Source organism: Cucurbita moschata, unplaced genomic scaffold (assembly GCF_002738365.1).
Source record: "Cucurbita moschata cultivar Rifu unplaced genomic scaffold, Cmos_1.0 Cmo_Scf00012, whole genome shotgun sequence".
Classification (NCBI taxonomy): domain Eukaryota; kingdom Viridiplantae; phylum Streptophyta; class Magnoliopsida; order Cucurbitales; family Cucurbitaceae; genus Cucurbita; species Cucurbita moschata.
The window spans coordinates 3,561,265-3,579,806 of NW_019268528.1; the positions used below are offsets into that span (position 1 = coordinate 3,561,265).

The 18,542-nt window shown below is 32.8% G+C and overlaps 2 protein-coding genes across 6 annotated transcripts; one reads left to right on the plus strand and one right to left on the minus strand.

Annotated features, from left to right (window-relative positions):
* On the minus strand, positions 1-11,198 carry LOC111450348 (paired amphipathic helix protein Sin3-like 3). Of its 5 annotated transcripts, none has more exons than XR_002711797.1 (24): positions 11,029-11,197; positions 10,675-10,851; positions 10,118-10,273; positions 9,827-10,016; positions 9,631-9,729; positions 9,357-9,509; positions 8,967-9,258; positions 8,570-8,691; positions 7,260-7,335; positions 7,148-7,177; positions 6,695-6,978; positions 6,418-6,572; positions 5,976-6,091; positions 5,611-5,865; positions 4,888-5,529; positions 4,714-4,784; positions 2,655-3,284; positions 2,444-2,544; positions 1,756-1,894; positions 1,513-1,665; positions 1,244-1,407; positions 1,032-1,143; positions 596-771; positions 1-442 (listed from the first exon to the last, which is right to left on the minus strand). XR_002711797.1 is itself a non-coding variant. In XM_023090422.1 (23 exons), the coding sequence occupies exons 2-23, from the start codon at positions 10,746-10,748 to the stop codon at positions 679-681; spliced, it is 4,110 nt and encodes a 1,369-aa protein (XP_022946190.1). In that variant the 5' UTR covers positions 10,749-10,851; positions 11,029-11,197; the 3' UTR covers positions 594-678. The 5 variants fall into 5 exon arrangements, 1 of the variants encoding a protein (XP_022946190.1); XR_002711796.1 differs by having other exon boundaries at positions 5,611-5,868; XM_023090422.1 differs by lacking the exon at positions 1-442 and having other exon boundaries at positions 594-771; positions 5,611-5,868.
* A 2,812-nt stretch (positions 11,199-14,010) lies between these two features.
* Positions 14,011-17,623, plus strand: LOC111450349 (paired amphipathic helix protein Sin3-like 3). The gene is made up of 8 exons (XM_023090424.1): positions 14,011-14,067; positions 14,564-14,717; positions 14,798-14,987; positions 15,460-15,558; positions 15,645-15,777; positions 16,167-16,288; positions 16,396-16,475; positions 17,489-17,623. Exons 2-8 carry the CDS (start codon positions 14,566-14,568, stop codon positions 17,601-17,603), a joined length of 891 nt encoding a protein of 296 aa, XP_022946192.1. The 5' UTR covers positions 14,011-14,067; positions 14,564-14,565; the 3' UTR covers positions 17,604-17,623.
* Positions 17,624-18,542: the final 919 nt, after the last annotated feature.

Sequence of the window (18,542 nt, forward strand, 5' to 3'; positions counted from 1 at the left end):
TTAATGAATGTAATCTCTATAGGCCGTGTGTGGCATACAAAGTAGGCGGAAAACAAGAATATGCATTTAAAACTCTGTTGGAATTCCTTTCTAACTCGCAGCCAGTGATTTTACAGTGGCCTCAACAAATTAATTATAGATGAAACACGCAACCAACTGCTGTATACAAATACAGTTTATTTGAAGAAACCAGAAAGAATGAAATGTGTAAATTGTAGACGACGTAGTTTCTCTCCACTTCACATCACAAATTACCTCTATTTACAACATTCTCACGCAACGCAACCGATCTATAGCTCTCGACCGACCTCCCTCCATCCATTGTATTCTTCTTCTAACTTGTCTGATTAGACAAATAATCACTAACTTCACCTACAGCTTTTCCTTTTATTTTCTTCTGGACGCTCCGTCCTTTCTATGCTCGTACCGTGCCCTTGGAAACCTAGATATGCAGAGAAAGGAATCTCAGATGTTTTCTTACTCCAGTGAGCCAACACAGAAATGGGGAGAAGAATAAGCCATGAGGATGCAAAAGGGAGAGCAATATGGTGCTATAACAGATAGAGAATTCAAGTACGTGTAATGCGGTGCTTACAATTAGGTAATAGGACATGATCACGAGCTCGATAACCATCTTTGATATCGTTGTCCTCTGCTTGAGCTTCCATTTGAAGATCTTCATAGGTGGCGACTGTAAGAACCACTTCTATTCAACCTTCTTCTGACCTTTGGGCGAAACAAATAGTCTTCTGTATCTAAAACGTAGGAGACCTATCGTGCATAAACCACATCATATCAACAGAAGGCCCCCAAATCAAATATAAATCCAACGTTATCAAAATGAACTCTAATACTATCCGCTTCAATCTTTCCCAGCGCTCTCTTTGCAAGAAATTACATTTATTAAAATAGTTTTTGGTAGGGCCTTTGTGTTTGTATGAATGTAGCTTCTGTACTTTCATTGTATAACAATATATTTTGGAATACTGGAAGAAAAGTTAGATAAAAAGAACTTTGTATTGGAACTCTACCTTTGATGAATTGCATGTGATTTTACACTCCAGACCGTTGACAACCTTGAGTCCTTCCATGGCCTGGCATGCAGCAGAGATATCATCCCTGCAGGCATACTTGCACTTATTTCTGAGGAGAGAAAAAAAGAAAAAAAAAAAAGGTGTTAATGTTAATGTCCAAACCAAACAATATTAATAGTAAAATCTGAGTTTGTGAATAATCTGCACGCCTGTGTAAGTAGATTCCGGACTTCTCTTTTTTGTCAGGGAGAACGGAGAGGAAATCATTGTGCAGGTAAGCTGAAAAATTGGGATCCAGAGAAACAGCCGTAACTTCAGGCTTATCATGGCCAAATTCCATTAGCTGAATAGATAGATGACCTGGAGTGCATGACTGGTGAAAAAGATAAGAGTATTATTACATTAAGAGCACGGCTCAGGAGTTAAAAGTTTAAATCAATGTATCATCGTTCACAAAAAGTAAATCCCAAGATCTTACACATTCGATTCGGTATATGTTATCATCATGAAGAAGCACACGTGCGTTATCATGATAAACTGTGTCTACATCTTTTCCATGTTTTCTTGAATTCTCATAGGCATATAATTGAAGAAGCCTGGCATCCATCTCATCAGTAGCAACGGTTTGAAGCTGAAAATAGTATTGAAATAGCCTTTCAGATCAAATAGCACAACAAAACAGCAGCAGCAAAGAAACATCTATACAGCTAAGAAATCTTGCCTGTTTGACGAGTTTATAAATCAATTTGTCCAAAGTGAATAGAACGTACGACTGGGTTCCAATAATAGATCGGCAGTCATCCTCAAACTTCATATTATCAGATGAACCATCAAGTAAACTACGAAGTGCACTCATAAATCTGTTTCATGTTTACAGAAGGTCAAGTGATAATGAACAAATTGATAATTATAAGAATGCGGATAAAAGATGAAGAAACCTCAAAATCAAAGCCAATGAATATAAAAAGGTGGGGTGGTTGTTAATTATGGGATATCTAAGTGTAAGAACAAGGATGATATAGATTTCTTTACCGATTTTCCCACTAAATAGGTTGAAGATTTAGATACCACTCCTATGCTATACAGTATAACATACGCTGTCCCACTTAGTTTTACAAATGGGATTATATAAGGTCCGGTAGTTTTACAAATGGACCAGATTATACTGTAGACGACACTCGGTATCACAATCTTACAAAGTAACATGGAAGAAGAAAAGGAAACTATGCAAAATTCTACCTAGACCAAAAAATGGAAGTCATTTCAGAACACAAATCTTATCAAGATTAGGATCTGAATAGATTTAATTCTTCCCTTTCCCATGCAATTATGACCAAAATGAGTGAAATTTAGAAGTTACAGTAACCATGACACACGAGTATTTATAAATTCAAGCAAATGGAACCAACCTGGAGTAGAGATCATTAGGGCTAGTATCATTTGAAGCCCTCCACTTCCTCTCACCAGATGATGAATTAATCTTTGCTGATCGTATCCGCTCATACAATGTCTGTCAAACCAAAGAAATGAGGTTAAATGGTCAGTGCAAGGGAAAATTCATCGTTAATCTCGTTAGAATAGAAAACTCCAAAACCATCAGTTCTAATTTATGAACCTTACTCGGTGAAGTCTAAAAAGAACATAAAGGGAGTCATTTCCGTAAAAAATTTGGGAGTTCTTTTTTTCATCCCGTAATGCCAATGGGATGTACTTGGCAAGAGGCTTCACATTAAGAAGAAAACGTTCTGAAAAGGGTAATGCTGTTCCATCACCCTCAGCACTGTGGGCATCGTCCATTCCTTCGGCCTCACCTTCACTCTCAACCTTACTATCACGGTCATGATGACCCCCATCATCCTGCCCTTCACGAGTACTGTCCTCTCCATCAACAGACTCGGTTCCAGAAATATCACAATTCTCAGAACCATTTTTGCTGTCTTCTGATGACCGCCGAGCACTTTCCTCCCCTTCGTCATCAGCATCTATATGAGTTTCTCCTGTCACACCCCTGCAAGATACTTTGTCTGCACGTGTTCTGAAACATTGCCTGTCTTTGGCACTGTCTTTTGCTTTATCAAGACTAGCTTCTTGATAATTTGAAAAATTATCCTCAAGTTCTCCAGTTGGTGATAATTCGCCCTCTTCTCTCTCTATCTTTGAGTGACCATCACATTGTTCATTGAAACTTGGAGCATTTGAGCCTTCGGCCGTCACACCATTGGACAACAGTGGCCTTGATGAACCACCCCCCTGAAGTATCCAAAAGACTATTCAGCTTGCAGCTTTGCACAACATGTATTAACCTCTATAACAGATCAGACTTTATTTTTTTAAAATGGAAACATTTGATTAATGAAAAGAAAATAAAGGTTGGAGGATAAAATACCTTCCCAAAACAAATAAGGAAAAAGGTTACGCAAGTTTTAATGATTCTTATAAAATTAACAAGGGTATAATTAAAACTTAAGCTGTGAGTAAGATCAAAACAATTACATATATTAGGGATATTTTGCATAAGTTAAGACTCTTTAAATGTACTTTACAAATTCTAAAGTTTATTTATTTCATTTATAATTTCAAATGATAACATCACTTAATTTTAAAATAGTTTTGTATATAATAAATACCAAAATTCTATTTAAGTCATTTAATACAATTGTATTATCTTATACCAATAATATAATTAATGTTATAAACAGATAATTGTCTTCTCAAATTTAAAATTTTATTTGAGAAACAAAATAACACTTTTAAATTATGAATACATTTCAAGAATACAGCTATGATCTATTCACCATTAGAATTTGTGTCCAATAAAATTCTCACCTTTCAATTTTTTATCTAATAGGTCTATAAATTTAAAAACAATGTCTAATGACATTTTGACCTAATAGACCTTTAAAAATTCAATAACCTATTAGACTCGATTAATGTCAAGAAATTTATTAGAAATCAAACTAGAAGTTTAGGGACCTACTAAACATTTTGTAATATTCATGAATCTATTAGACACGACCTCTAACATTCAAATGCTTAGCAGATAAAATTACTAATTTAACCTTAATTTGGTAATAGTAAATGATAGAAGTATGCATCATATTACGTTAAGTTAAAGATGAGTTGCAAAACCTACAAGTAAACTACTAATCTACAGAGGTAGTTAAAATACAGTCCTCGGATTCTAAATTTAATCGACTGAGTACTAAAAAGTGGCAATTTCTTTAGCCTTGCTTATAAAATTAGCCAACTTTTTTGCTAAATCTAAAAAAAAAAAATATTTTCCAATTGAAAGTTGTAAACTTGGGCATAGAATGAGAATTATTATAATGTTACCTCTCGCTATTGTTAAAGATTAGTTTGTTCATTAAAGCGGCTTAGGTCTTTATGTTTTATGTTAAAAGATGGTAAATTGAGAGATCCTCCTACCATTTCTTTAATTTCCTCAGATCACCATCAAATTAACAGAACAAAACTCTTCCTTATCTCTCAAACAAAACATGCTCTTTGTTTATTTGTTCTAACTTTTATGCTTTCCTCGATGAAATTTTTTATCTGATACCTCAACTCTCATTTCTTATACTCTCACGACCTTGACCCTCCCCCACACATCTCTAAATCAGGAGAAAGAAGCATAAGGCAGTTCCGATTAAAAGAAATTTTTCTGCACCATTGGCCATACCTGTGATGATGCTAACTCAAGCCCTTTATCAACACTACCATTCCAAGTTCTGGATGAAGTAGAACGCAGCCCTTGACAACCAAAAGACATACGTTAGAATACAATGGTTAGAAAAAGATGCAGATGAAAAGCGAGCAATTAATTTAAAGTGTCAATTGGAAGCATTATGCAAACCTGATGGAGTTTCTACAATTACTTTTCCATTCTCTTGTTCGGGTGCACTGCTAACCAACGCATTGGATTTTGCCAACCTCTCATTAGAATTCTCTTGTTTGTTGTTGAACTGCAATTTACAGAGAGCATCAACCTTGCTGTCAACACGGTTTTCTTTGTGAAAACTATTTTCTTCAGGACAAGAATCTCCATTCATGGGCCAAACCCTGCAAGGGCTTGATTGTTTGGGTGGAATGCTTTCGACTTCAGTTCTGGGAGGATCTGACAGCTTGGACTCAGCACCTCCACCATTAGAACTACTGCTGATCTCTACCATGCCAACTGCAGTACCTCTAACTGCAAAATTATTTTCCCTATTAGTTTCTTTGGAATCCTCAGCACCCAGGGGCCGTGAAGGAATACCAAGCATGGGCTCCAGGAAGGTTGTCCAAATCTTCATAGCTTTATCGGACTGATCTGTGGAGCATATTTCTCTACAGGAATATTTGATAAGGTGATAGAGATCTTCATGAATATCCTGATCAGGATAGTCAAATTCCAAATTTGGGATTATAGGTCGTTTATTTTCTGCAGTAATAGAGAGCAGGACATCCTCTTCCTTATGCTTCTTTTCACTAATTTCCTTGATCTCTGATAACAAAGCTGCAAATAGCATGCACAGAGCAAATGAGGAATGGAGAGAGAACTTGAAATTCACCTTTTGTGCTTGCATTTGTAATTTACCTTTCGTGCTTAAGCTCTTTGTATCCTGCTGCTTGAAATAGAAGCTGCGATGATCCAGTGATTTCTGATAATTCTTAAAATATATTTCAGCCCAAACTTTATTAAAATCAGATCGACATCGTGCCCACTCTTCTTGCTTTTGCTTCAAACGGGTTAATATAACAGGGAGAGAAAGAGGAGCGTTCTTCCTTAACACATCCATCACATCAAGGCCATGATCACCATATAAGCGCTCGATACACCTCAAATTAAGTGCTGCTAGAATGAAAATTTTGGAAATTTATATGAAGAATGTAATTTATTTAAAAATACAACATGAAGATTGAACTCATTAAATATCCTATAGATATCATCAATAAGAATACCTGTTAAATGATCTTCAATATGGACTGGATTGTCAGACAAGTTGACTTTTTCTAATAAGTCTTCGACACGCTTGGATGTTACATTAACAGACTCTAACAACATATCCAATTCAAACCTGCCAGCATAAACAGAAGACGGCTAATAATCAGTGCCAATAAAACTTCAAAAGAAAGGAAAAATAAGTGAAAATAATTCATAATATAAGTTAAGATAGTTATTAGAAAGCATGGATCAACGGAGATGAATAAATACTTCAACGTGATGATAGATTCAATGACAGAAAATCAAGACTAAGCATTGGCATGAAACAGTGAATGCAAAGAACTGCAAACTATATCCAATAGAGCTATAGGAAATAGACCCTCAAATTTGATCCCATCTGTTAATTCAACAGATATGAAGTGATGAAAATACATGAACTAATCTTAGTTGAGATTCCACCTGTCATCCTCACAACGAAAGAGGCTTTCTTCATACTGGTTTTTGCGCATGTGTTTAAAAGAGTAATCCTCACTTCCTGAAGTGACAGAAACCCAATGATCATTTAAAACATGATCACCAATTTCTGTTCTTTGGCTAGCATAGGGTATTGGATACTGCACATAAATTACCAAAAAAAGACAAAAGGTAAAAAACACGCCAAAATTGAAAGGTTAGTTCATAATAATAGTTGTTTTTGTTGTTATAAAAACATAATAATATTTATTTTACTTCTTACATTCTTCGGAAGAAGACGGTAACTGGGTGTACACCGCTCACAATTAGAGAGGTCAAGTTCATTGATAGGCTTTGCAAAATATTTGTCCTTGCCAGAAAATAGAGACATCTTGTGGCTTCCAACATCATTATGGCCAAAAGCAACACTTTTGTCAAGCCTATTATCCTTTTCTCGATTTCCATGGTCTCGTTCTTTAACACCATCCCCCCTTTCCTGATCCCGATTTCTATCCTTTTCCTCTACCTTCACCAATCTTGGTAAACTACCTTCATTCCACAAGGATTCTGTGACATAGTAATAATTCTTTATGGTTAAAAATTATCTCAAATAACTTTTGCAATTATATGGGGAAGGGAAAGAAAGAAGGAAAGAAACACAGAATGCCACAAGCCTGAGAAAATTCTTTTTATTGACTGATACTAGCATATAGGGCAAGGCAATCGCTTCACTTACTTTTACTCATAATATCTGCTAGAAGCCCATCTGCAGGATAGTAATTGATAAAGTTATCATTTTAGCAATACAGCATCAATATCGGGTAATATATTAATTTACTAGCAGTTACCAGTTCTGTCACAAAGTGTCATAAATTCACCGAAAGCATCCATAAGGTCTGGATATCTTCCAAGCAAATCTCTCACCTGATCAAGGTTAAATGTATACAAACATAGTTAATGCAGTATTCATTTTCCGAAAACCATCAAAGGTTTTTAGTAGTATAAAGGACATGGCTAAACAGCACTAGAAATAAATCAGGGGTGTTGAAATTAGTCCCACTACTTCTAACCACCACGAAATAACCTCTGAATTTTCTTCTTTTACCAACAGCTCAAGAGTTGTTATGTTCCTTAAGTCTTTTACTCCAAAACTATGCTGGTTCATGCAGGAAAAGAGAGCTAAGGAAATGTACTAAGATCCTCTTTATTAAAAATATTTTAGAATCAAAGTTTGAATAGAATCAATTTGATATTATATACTGTTTTCCTTTCTTGGTTAAATATATCATTTGGTCCTTCTATACACAATGTTGCAATTTGGTCTCTAATATTTTAAAAGCTTCAATTTTGTCCATAATGTCATTGAAATTGAATCACAATATCATGATATAGACTTAAAAATATATTTTCATGACTTGGTCAGTTTTTTGTCTTAAATATCTTACTTTATTACTACCTGGCTTAAAAATCTAACAGATCTTATCCTAAACTCACCAAGCAAAAGATTATCATAGGACACTCCATATCTCACCGAATTACTAAAAGTAAAACTCATCCAATGCCCTACATACCCCAACCTCCTCGCCCCGCTTCATATTTCACTCAATTAAAAAGAAAAAACCTGTTCTCATAACTTCATAAATAGATGACCAAATTAGAACTTATAAAATGTTAGAGAAATTGGGAAATGCCAAACAAATGATATATTAGGCTAACTTTTAATATTGAGAATTAATTTAGAGTCATCCTGAACCACCAAAAAATTGATTTAAAATGTTTTAGAGAAATGTAAAGCCTTGAGGAGTAGGAAATGGGAACGACAGCCCCTATCTAAAAGGAAATGTCAAGATGATTACTAATTGTGTCTGGTACCCATGATAAAATAGCAATAAGGTCGGGGAGTTAACTTAAGGACTACAGACTAAGGAAGAACAATCATTGTTCCTAAATTGCAAACATGGCCACATCAAAAAATTAAATCAGATATCAACTCAACGGTGCAAAAAAGAAAATGTGCTTCCAAATTCGTTCATTGTTGCAAATACATTTGCAATGCTGCGAGCTTCTTCCATGATTAACTACCACAACACAATTTTCTGAGCAAATATATTCAACAAGACAAGAGTAATAAAGTTCTTGTTATATATATTTTTCATACCAGAGAATGCAGTTCTGATCGAGTGATTATTTCCTTGTCAAATATATCAAGGCACTTCACAACTTCTTGGTAAACATCAAGATTTGGTAACTTCTGCCTTATCTTCTCAATAAAAGACATACCTGTCATGAAATACACAAATTAAAAGATGGAACAACAGAAAGAGCCATTAGATTACCGATTCAAAATTTCTTTGCCGCCAAGTTTAAGGACACAATTACAGCTCTTTTTGCTGAAATCAAATATAGATTACAGATCCCAAAGAGGCTGTGTGTGTAAAAATTACAAATTTAAGAAAAGGAACTTTTGGAAGGATGTACAATGAAAACTACGTTGCAGATACACTTTATATTTTGTTATCATTAGGACATGAAACGCACTCCAGAAAGTTACTCACCTTCTCCACCTAGACGCAATTTTTCTGAAGCTGTATCTTCAACCCTAATGGTAGATTTCTTCTTTAGGGAAAAACTTTGCATGCTGATGTCCCTACTGTTATCATGCTCGTTAAACTTTTTATCAATGTCCCTATACTGTTCCCTACTATCTGTGTTGTCTCTCCTGTCCTTCTCTTTTTCACTGTACTGACATTTATCTTTATCACCTTTTATAGTTACTCTAGCATGGTCACAATCAGGATGGTTAACACCCATGTCGTGGTCAGCATGTGGAGCCATTGTCCTCTCTTTCTGTAAATGATGAACACAAACTAAATATTGGCATAACAATTGAAAAAAATGACAATGTTGCGAAAGCATGAACATTTTAAAACCATGTCGATAAGTACTTGTTGAATAGGTGGCATTGAAGAATTTCTATCACGAAGCACAGAATTTCTCAGAGATGACACGTGATTATTTGAGGTTGTGGCTGAAGCATCAGGCAGAAAATGAACAAACTCCCTGAGAAGATCTGGGTGGTCTTGCAGCAGTGCAGAGACCTGCAAAAGGCAAAACTTGTCATCAAATGTTAAAAGACCAACAAAAAGAGGAAATCTTGAAACTAATAGCCATTGGATTGTTGTTATAAAAAGAGCCATGAACTTGAAAGTGAAAACAAACCTCCCGGTACACCTCACTTATAGATTTGTTTTCCTTCCTGTACAAATTCAAAATTTCTAAAAATGACTTGTATACATGGCTATCACCTTCGAACCGTGTCTGCATGTAGGGAAAAAAAAAAAAAAAAAGATATCTGATTATAATGCAGTAAAGAAAAAAAAATCACACCAAAATACGTCAAAATGTGATTAATTACCTTAATCTTACCGACAAAGTTGATAGCTTCTTCAAATTGAACAGGCTTCTTCTTTTGAGGAGGTGTTTCATCCTCAGGAGAACAAGTTATTGCAAATCCTTTGGGCAAAAAAGTATTAAAGCCCAAAATCAGGTCACGATGACCTTTAAATAGATGCTTTACTCTTGCTATGACACCGGCAGTATCAATTCTACAAACAGATAACATCAACACGGATCATTCAAAACTCAAGAGAATACCTATAAACTAGACTGGGAAAGGAAGAAAGTACACATTTTATTGCAACCAAACCTTTGAGCCTTGAATTCTTTCATAACTTCAAGAAAATCTTCATATGTTTCCTTCTTGTCTCGGAAGATGTCCTTGACATTCTTAAGATATTCTAGGGCATCATTCGTTGTTAGTTTCTGAATACTGCCACCTCCCACCATCTGGCTCTGCACAGTTCTTCATTCCCAAGGCGACATACAGAAAAATGGAAAGATCTGGTGATTACGGTGATCTATAGAACTCACAACTGAAGGAGTCTCAAAAAAAAATATTGCACAAACAAGCACTTCTCATTAGTTAATTTGGCAAACCATCTGTCCTGATCATAGTATTCTTTCAGATGGATTCATTAAATGGAAAATCCTAGAGCATAAATCAGTATATTTCGCATCAAGTTAAAGCACAAAAAACTACCAGAACTCAAAAGATTGTGAAAGGAGAAAACGAAGTAAAAGGATAAAGCAAACTCAACACACAAAACCTTACTCCCAAAAAAAAATCCATATATTTGCAAAAAAAAAAAAAAATCGAAATAGTGGCAAACCAAAATTCATCAAACACATCAAAAATAGACATACGATTCTCCTCTAGAGGGAAATACTGGACGCTGGAGGTGTGATTCCATGTTTACATCCTCTCTGGACCTCTTCATCGCTAAAGTTAAGTATTTGTTGTGGAACAGCAAAGCATACCCCACGCCGGATTAGAACCAAAATCCTGCACGCCACACTCGTTGTTTGAAAGAAGCAGCAGATCTAACCAAGAGAAGGAAAGAAAAAAGTTAGAAAAAAAGTAAAAACGAGAAATCATTCGGAACCTGCGGATGGATCACCAACAAAAACAACAAACAAAATCTGAAAACAACAAGATTGAAGGAACAAAAGCAAATAACATTGAGATGAAATTGGACTAGGAAAAGATGAAGGAATTACATGAAGAAAAAATTGCGATGAATCGTGAAGTCTGGGTGAATGAGCAGGAGTTGTGCAGTAGCAAGCTAGGAGAGAAACGCAATGAAAAGGAAGGAAACTGAATAAGAAGGAAGGAAGGCTTTTGAAGATTATGTGATTTTCTAACAACCTTAGGTGAAGAACAAACTCTCTCTAAATCTTATATACTCCCAAATATTTAAACCTTAAAATTATTAATTTTGTGCATCCTATATTTAATATTTATTATTTATTATTTATTATTTATCTCCACCTTTTTATTATATTAATTATCAAATTAAATTAAATCATTTTTAAATTAGTCTCTATTAACATTTTCTTTCAAATATATATAAAAAGATATTCTATTTATGAAAATTATTATTATTATTATTTAATCCGTTTTAATAGATTTAAGATTTAAGATTTATTCAAAATACCTAATTAATTTTAAGATTTATTTAAAGTAGATAAAGATAAGTAAAATTTGAAAGTCATTATTCTGCTCACGTGCCTTGCACGCCCCTGCCAACTCCTACACCGAATGCAAATTTTGCTTTTTTTTTTTTCTAATTTAAAAATATATAATACCAAATTATTTCATTTAATATATATATTTTTTTTATTTTATATAACTTTGAATGAGTCGCGTTTTCTTCTAATAAAAAAATCTATCTCTAATCAATTTGCAAATACAAGATAATAACAAATACATAATTGAAAAATGAAATCAAATATTTTTAAATTAAATATAGTAATTAAGTTTTTTTTTTTTTTTTAAATTTGGCTATGTGACGAAGACGACTCTTCACAATAGTATGATATTGTCCACTTTGAGCATAAGCTCCCATGACTTTGTTTTGTGTTTCCCAGAAGGCCTCATGCTAATAGAGAGAGTATTCATTGATTATAAACCTATGATCATTCCCTAAATTAATCTGGGACTTTCATCATCCAACACCCGCTCATTTACGGAATGATCATGAGTTTATAATCAATGAATACTGTCTCCATTGATATAATGCCTTTTGGAGAAGCCTAAAGCAAAGCCATGAGAGCTTATGTTCAAAGTAGAAAATATCATACCATTGTGGAGAGTCGCATTCGTCTAACATTGACCACTAATTTAGTTGAATATAGTGTAAAAGTATCGTAAATTCATAAGTTAGATTCTCACAAACCTATATTTTCTATTTTAAATTTGACATCGAGAAATTTTGGTTTCTGGAGAACGTTTGGTGGGTCTCGACAACCCGACTAACGACCTATTATTATAACTTTTCTATTTTCATCTTCAAAGTATTTGTTATAGCCCGTGTTCTAACGTTCTAATTTCTCACGTCTCTTTAATAAAATATATATATATTTTTTTTATGAATGTTTTATTTTTCATTATTTGAGATTTTGATTAACTAAACAAGTGAAGGTGTAAATTAGTTCTTGTTTAATTATTATTCACTTCAATTGGTCAACTCAATAAATTAAAAGAAAAAAAGAGAAACTCTAAGTTTTATTATTTCTAACAAATAGAGAAATAAATATTTCCTTTAATACAGCTCATTAAAATTTAAAATTATTGGTTTCTAATAAAAATATTTTTAACTCATTCGATAATAATCACGAAAAATAAGATCCAGATCAAATATTTGATCCTGTCAAGAATCTTATTTGAGATTCGAATTTTAAAATTACTATAATTTTAAAATCAATGAAAAGGTCCAGAGAGTATAAATCACTACAATTTTAAAATCTCAAACAAATATTCTTAACATGATCAACCTTGCTTATGACAAGAACACTTGTTTTAGATTCGAATCACTCATCGATCCTGTCAAGTTTAAATGATTTTAAGCATGAAACTTAAATTACATTGAATTGCAAATAAATTTTGACTAGAGGAAAGCACAAAGATTCTTATTACTGCATTTTCTGAGTCTCATTTTATAAATATAACATACATGACTTTATATAACCTCCCAATCAAATTCGGGACGTATTTGAAAATTTTGTAACTTGCGTGACTATAATTAGTTAACATATAAATATAACCTAAAAATAAATAATAAAATAAAGTAATAAAATATTATAAATGTAGATTTTAATCGTTAATAGTGAATTATTGTTAGAATTACATCTTCTAGATTGGACGGTTAACATTAATATTTTTTTTAACCACTTAAAATTATAAACTATTTAGAAAAAGAAGCATTAATACAATAATATTATAATTAACAAAGTAAATATCATTTTTATTTATCGACAAACAATAAGTTATATTTAATAAGAATAAGTAATAAAGATTGAAAAATGGAACTGACCGAACTCAAACAAGTCAAATTGGTTAGTTACCTTATGTTTTTTGTTCGAGTCGATTTTGCATATACCCATTAGTCAATTATCAAGTCTAAGAAGAGTTTAAATCGACAAAACTGATCGAATAAGAAAACAATAACAAAAATAGTGTGTCATCGAGATGATCATCAAGTCGATATTATTAAAAAATGCATATCAATCACACTACATAAAACTGAAGTGTATCACTATTTTATCCATTGTAACATCAATACTCGCTTAAAATGAGTTTACCTTGTTAGATGAACACGACTCTTCACAATGATATGATATTGTCCACATTAAGCACAAGCTCTCGTGGCTTTGATTTGGGGTTATTTTCGTCTTTTCAAAAAATCAAATCGGGATTTAATTGAATTTAAAAAATCTTAAAATTTTATGCATGCAAATACATGTAGCATTTAAAAATTCGTACCATCGAATTAAATCCTAAATATTAAAATCAAAATGAAAATATTTTAATTTATGTTTGTAATAATTACTTTAGAATTTTTATTTTCATGGGCATTTTCGTAAATATGTCTCCCAACTATATGATATACGATTTTATTTTAATTGAATTAATTATGTTTTTCAAATTAATTATATAAACCACTTAGAATATTTGAATCTTCAAAAACCGTCCTTCCTAAGTTTGTTCTACTGCTCAACTCTTGCTCATTCGACAAAGCTTCCGCAGATTTTCTTCAGGTAATCGTTTATCTTTTTTTTCCATAATCGTGTCATTGTTGCCTTGCTATGAACAAATGTTAATTGTTTTCGTTCCTTCGATCTTGTTGTTCTTTTAGGATTTTATTGTCGTGCGTTGCTATCAAGAAATGTGAATTTGTTTCGTTCCTTCAATTTTTTTGTTCTTTTAGGATTTTATTGTCGTGAGTTGCTATCAAGAAATGTGAATTTGTTTCGTTCCTTCAATTTTTTTGTTCTTTTAGGATTTTATTATCGTTGCGTTGCTATCAAGAAATGTGAATGGTTTCGTTCCTTCAATCTTCTTGTTCTTTTAGGATTTTATCATCGTTGCCTTCTATCGAGAAGTATATTGGTTATGGTTGAGGATTAAATGAAAACTAATGATCAGGACAGAGGTTTGCCAAATCAATAGAATAGAACGTGCTTGTGTCTGTATCTTGATACTGGTTCAGTAGTGAGTGCTATAGATCACCGTAGTTAACAGGTGCTTTGTCAGAAATGAAGAACCGCGGGGAGGCAGATGGCAGTACCCGGAAATTAACAGCGGAGGATGCCCTAGAATTTCTCAAGAATGTGAAGGACGTCATTGGAAACGAGGCGGAAAAATATGAAGAATTTCTTCAACTCATGAAGGATTTAGCGTTTCAAAGGTTTGGTTGCAATATAAAATCTAGTTTATAGGTTTCTCCATTTTAGTTTTGAAGTGATCTGTGTTGTTATCGATTTGCAGAATTGACATTGTGGGCGTCATAACAGGGGTAAAGCGTCTATTCAGAGGTCATAATGACCTGATTTTGGGCTTTAATACTTTTTTGCCACAAAGATATGCAATAGCTTGTCCTCTTGAGGATGAAACGCCTCCTCGAAGGAGGCGGCCTCTTAAACTTGGAGACGCTTTGGACTATGTCAGTGAGGTTAAGGTAAATTTTGTCTCAAAACTTGAAAACTTTCATTTTAACCATTGAAGTTTGGAATTTGATGTTTTTTCTCGTTAAATTCATGATGGAAAAGTTTGTATCTGCTTATATATTGTTGAAATGAACAATCTAAACACATGCGGGATGAAAATTTTGGTTTAGGTTTAGTGAAGAAGTTACAAACAGAAGAAAGAAAATTTGGGGCTTGAGGTTGAAGGATGAGGACGACCAGATGAACAATGTGTTTCTATTGTTCACTTATGCAAATTTAACCTTTTTTGTCTATGAATTTAATAGCGAAAGGTTGTTTTGAAACAAACTTCAAACTTCAAAAGTTAAAAGAAGCATTTACGAGTTTCGGTATAAATGAAACCAACTTCGTAGTTTAGGAGTATTTTCAATCACTTTTTGACGTAGTTTGATGTCATTATTTTGCTTTCCTGCATTGTATACATTTTTGTTTTTGTATATGCAGAGACGGTTTGAAGGTGAGTTCCATATATTCAATTCATTTATGAGAAATTTGCATTTGTACAAAAGAGGAAAAAAGCCTCTAAATGAGCTCCACCGGGAGGTTTGTTTTCACTTTTAAAGTTCAAGTAAGAAACAAAATTTCTGTTTTTGTTGCTTCATTCAAGATTAATAGTTTTGGGTTTGCAGGTTTGTGTACTGATGCAAGACCACCCAGACCTTGTTGAGGGTTTTGCTGATTTTCTTCCTTGTCCTTCACTCACAACAACCTCAAACAATGATCCTGAGCAGAACATTGGTGTTGACCGTCCTGATGAAGAAGGTGATGAGCTTTCTGAAGTGGGTTTCATAATGTCCTAATCATAATGCAATGAAAAGATAATATTGTTTTCATTACACATCCTTTCTGCTTGGTGGTTCTGTTTGGTTATTCAAGTTTTTCGTCTCTGTTTAAACAAGATCTTGGCATTGATCAATATCTTTGTTCTTCTTGCTTAAAAAACCATTGTTCTTTTTTGGCGTCTTTGAGTATTCTTTTTAATGCATCTGTATTCTTGGTGTCAGCGTTTCTTGTTCTCGTAAGGGTTCTAGCTTTTAGTCCTATTGATTCTCATTTTGCATTCAATTCTTCTTCCTTTTCACCAATCAATCAAAAGTTTGTTTCGTTTCTTTCTTTGGGGTCTGTAATATTGTCCCTGTATTTCATGACAGGTATGTCTTTAATTGAGAAGATGAATCAAAAGTTACCAGAAGTTGATGTTCCACAACAATTTGTGAAATGCCTTGATGTTTTTGACAGGGAAATAATCACTCCATCGGAACTGCATTCTATGGTATAGAAGAAACTCATTTGTTACTGTTATATTCGAAACTATGGATCATGCTCAATATTCTTGTGTTCTCAAGGGAAGATGTTTACTGATGTTGACGTGTATGACAGGTGGCTCTTCTACTAATTACACGTGTAGCTGACGTGGATTCGGAACACAGGGAAGATTTCTATAAGCGTTCAACTTTCAGGTTAGCATGTTTTTCCCTGTTTTTGTTTTTTGTTTTACTCTTCAACTCAATCCTTCTCACATTCAATTGCACCATTTTCTTGAATTTGAGTCGAGTCTGGAGGCTCTTGGTTTGATTACCCTTTAAAAGAAACTGTTACAGATTTAGGTTTTCATAATTTTGAACTGGAAAAAAGCTTGAATATGGGTCAGTTTTGTAACTCACATCTCAATCTTCCTTTAATCATGAACAAGGGAATTGATGGTTTGGTAAAGATTAGTTCCCTTCCAAACTCTTGAGTAAATATCTTGTTAGATCAGTCTTTAACCTTTTAGGGAAGCTTGAAGATAAGTCCAAGTCTAAACCATAATAGAAAATTAAGACAAAATTCTTATCAAGGAAGAACTCGCTTTTTTGTTTTTAATTTTTAAATATGGAGCTTATTAATACTATTTACACCTATTAATTTCTTTGTTTTGTTACCTATTTTATACTAAAAAATTTAAAATTTAAAATTTAAATTTATTGAACACTAATTTAATTAGGGTAATGACTATTTTACAAGTAATAATAATCTCAAACTAAGTCAAGTTAGTTTTGAAAAAAAATTGTAGTTGCACAAAGTCTCTTAAACTAACCCGATAGGGTCTATGTTTATTAAAGTATATAAGAAATTTAATTTAATTTTTATTTTTGTCTTCACCCTCTTTGTCGTTTTTTTTTTCTTTTTCTTTTATGATCAGTTGCTTCACTACCTTGTTTTCCAACTTGTCTGTTCTATAGTAAGTAATTAATACTAAATTGTTGTGATTTAGTTATTATAACTAAAATAATGTCTATTTTTGTGCTTTAAATATAAAACTATGTAATAAAGATAGATATCTAACTTCATATATAAAAAAGGGAAATAGACGTGATAAATAATAATTTTTTAAAAATGTCCATTTCAGTAATAAAGTCCTAATTTATGTGACTTTTTTTTTCTTCTCTTGAAGTTTTTATTTATTTATTTATTTATTTTAATTTTGAAACAGGAATGGATGCAGGATTTACAAATATCACCTTGAAAAACCGACAATGACCAATCCAAAAGCCATAAACAAAAAAATTGAAGTAATTAAACACAAAATCAATAGTTTAAAAGTATAGCGGATATGATTTTGGGGGTACTAACATACATCACCATATTCAATTAGGTGTTTTGATTAAATTTCTTTTTATAAGATCTACAAGTTTGAAAGAATAACAAACAAAAAAAAAAATTGAAATTTGTGAACCAAAAATTTAAATGATAGTGGCGCCGACTTGAGAAGGTACAGCCTCCCTAAATCAGAGGTCAATATAGGGTAAATAAGAACAAAAAAGTGGCAACTCAAATTCATTAATTTTCAATATTTTATTCCGTCCAATTTCTCCATCTTTTTTGTTTTAGGACCCAAAAATAAAGGTTTTCTTAATCTTCAAATTTTAAAATTAAGAAAAAACTTGTAATTTAATATTAAATTTATACCATTTTGAGTGTATGACAAACTCTTTCAATTTATTTAATCTTTTTTTATTTTTTATTTTTTATTTTTTTTATTAATATATTTCTTAAATCAAAGTCAATTTTGATCAATATAACTAAATAAATTAAGGCAACTTGCATTTAATCTAAAAAAATGTTAAAAAGTGGTCAAATCTCGACTCCTATATTATTTATTCGGCAAGCACTAGCTCCCAGTGCGACTTCATAAAAAGCAAGAAAAGATAAGATCGAAGCGCCCGGTCACTAGTCACTCTTTTTTATAAGGTTGATTTGATGATCTACTAGTTAATTCAAGATCTGATTGATCGCTAATCACTCTTTGGTATAGAGTTGATTTGATGATCTACTAGTTGATTCAAGATCTGGGTGATTCACCCATTTCGCGTTTCCAGCAACCATTTATTTTATTTTTGATATTTTTTCTTTTTTTTTTTATTGATATTTTTCTTTCTTTAGGGCTTACGGACGAATGATTTTACCGGTAATACTTGGGTGTACATGCTACAGGAAGAAAAAAAAAAAAAAAAACAAAAACAAAAAGACAATGAGCAGATACATAA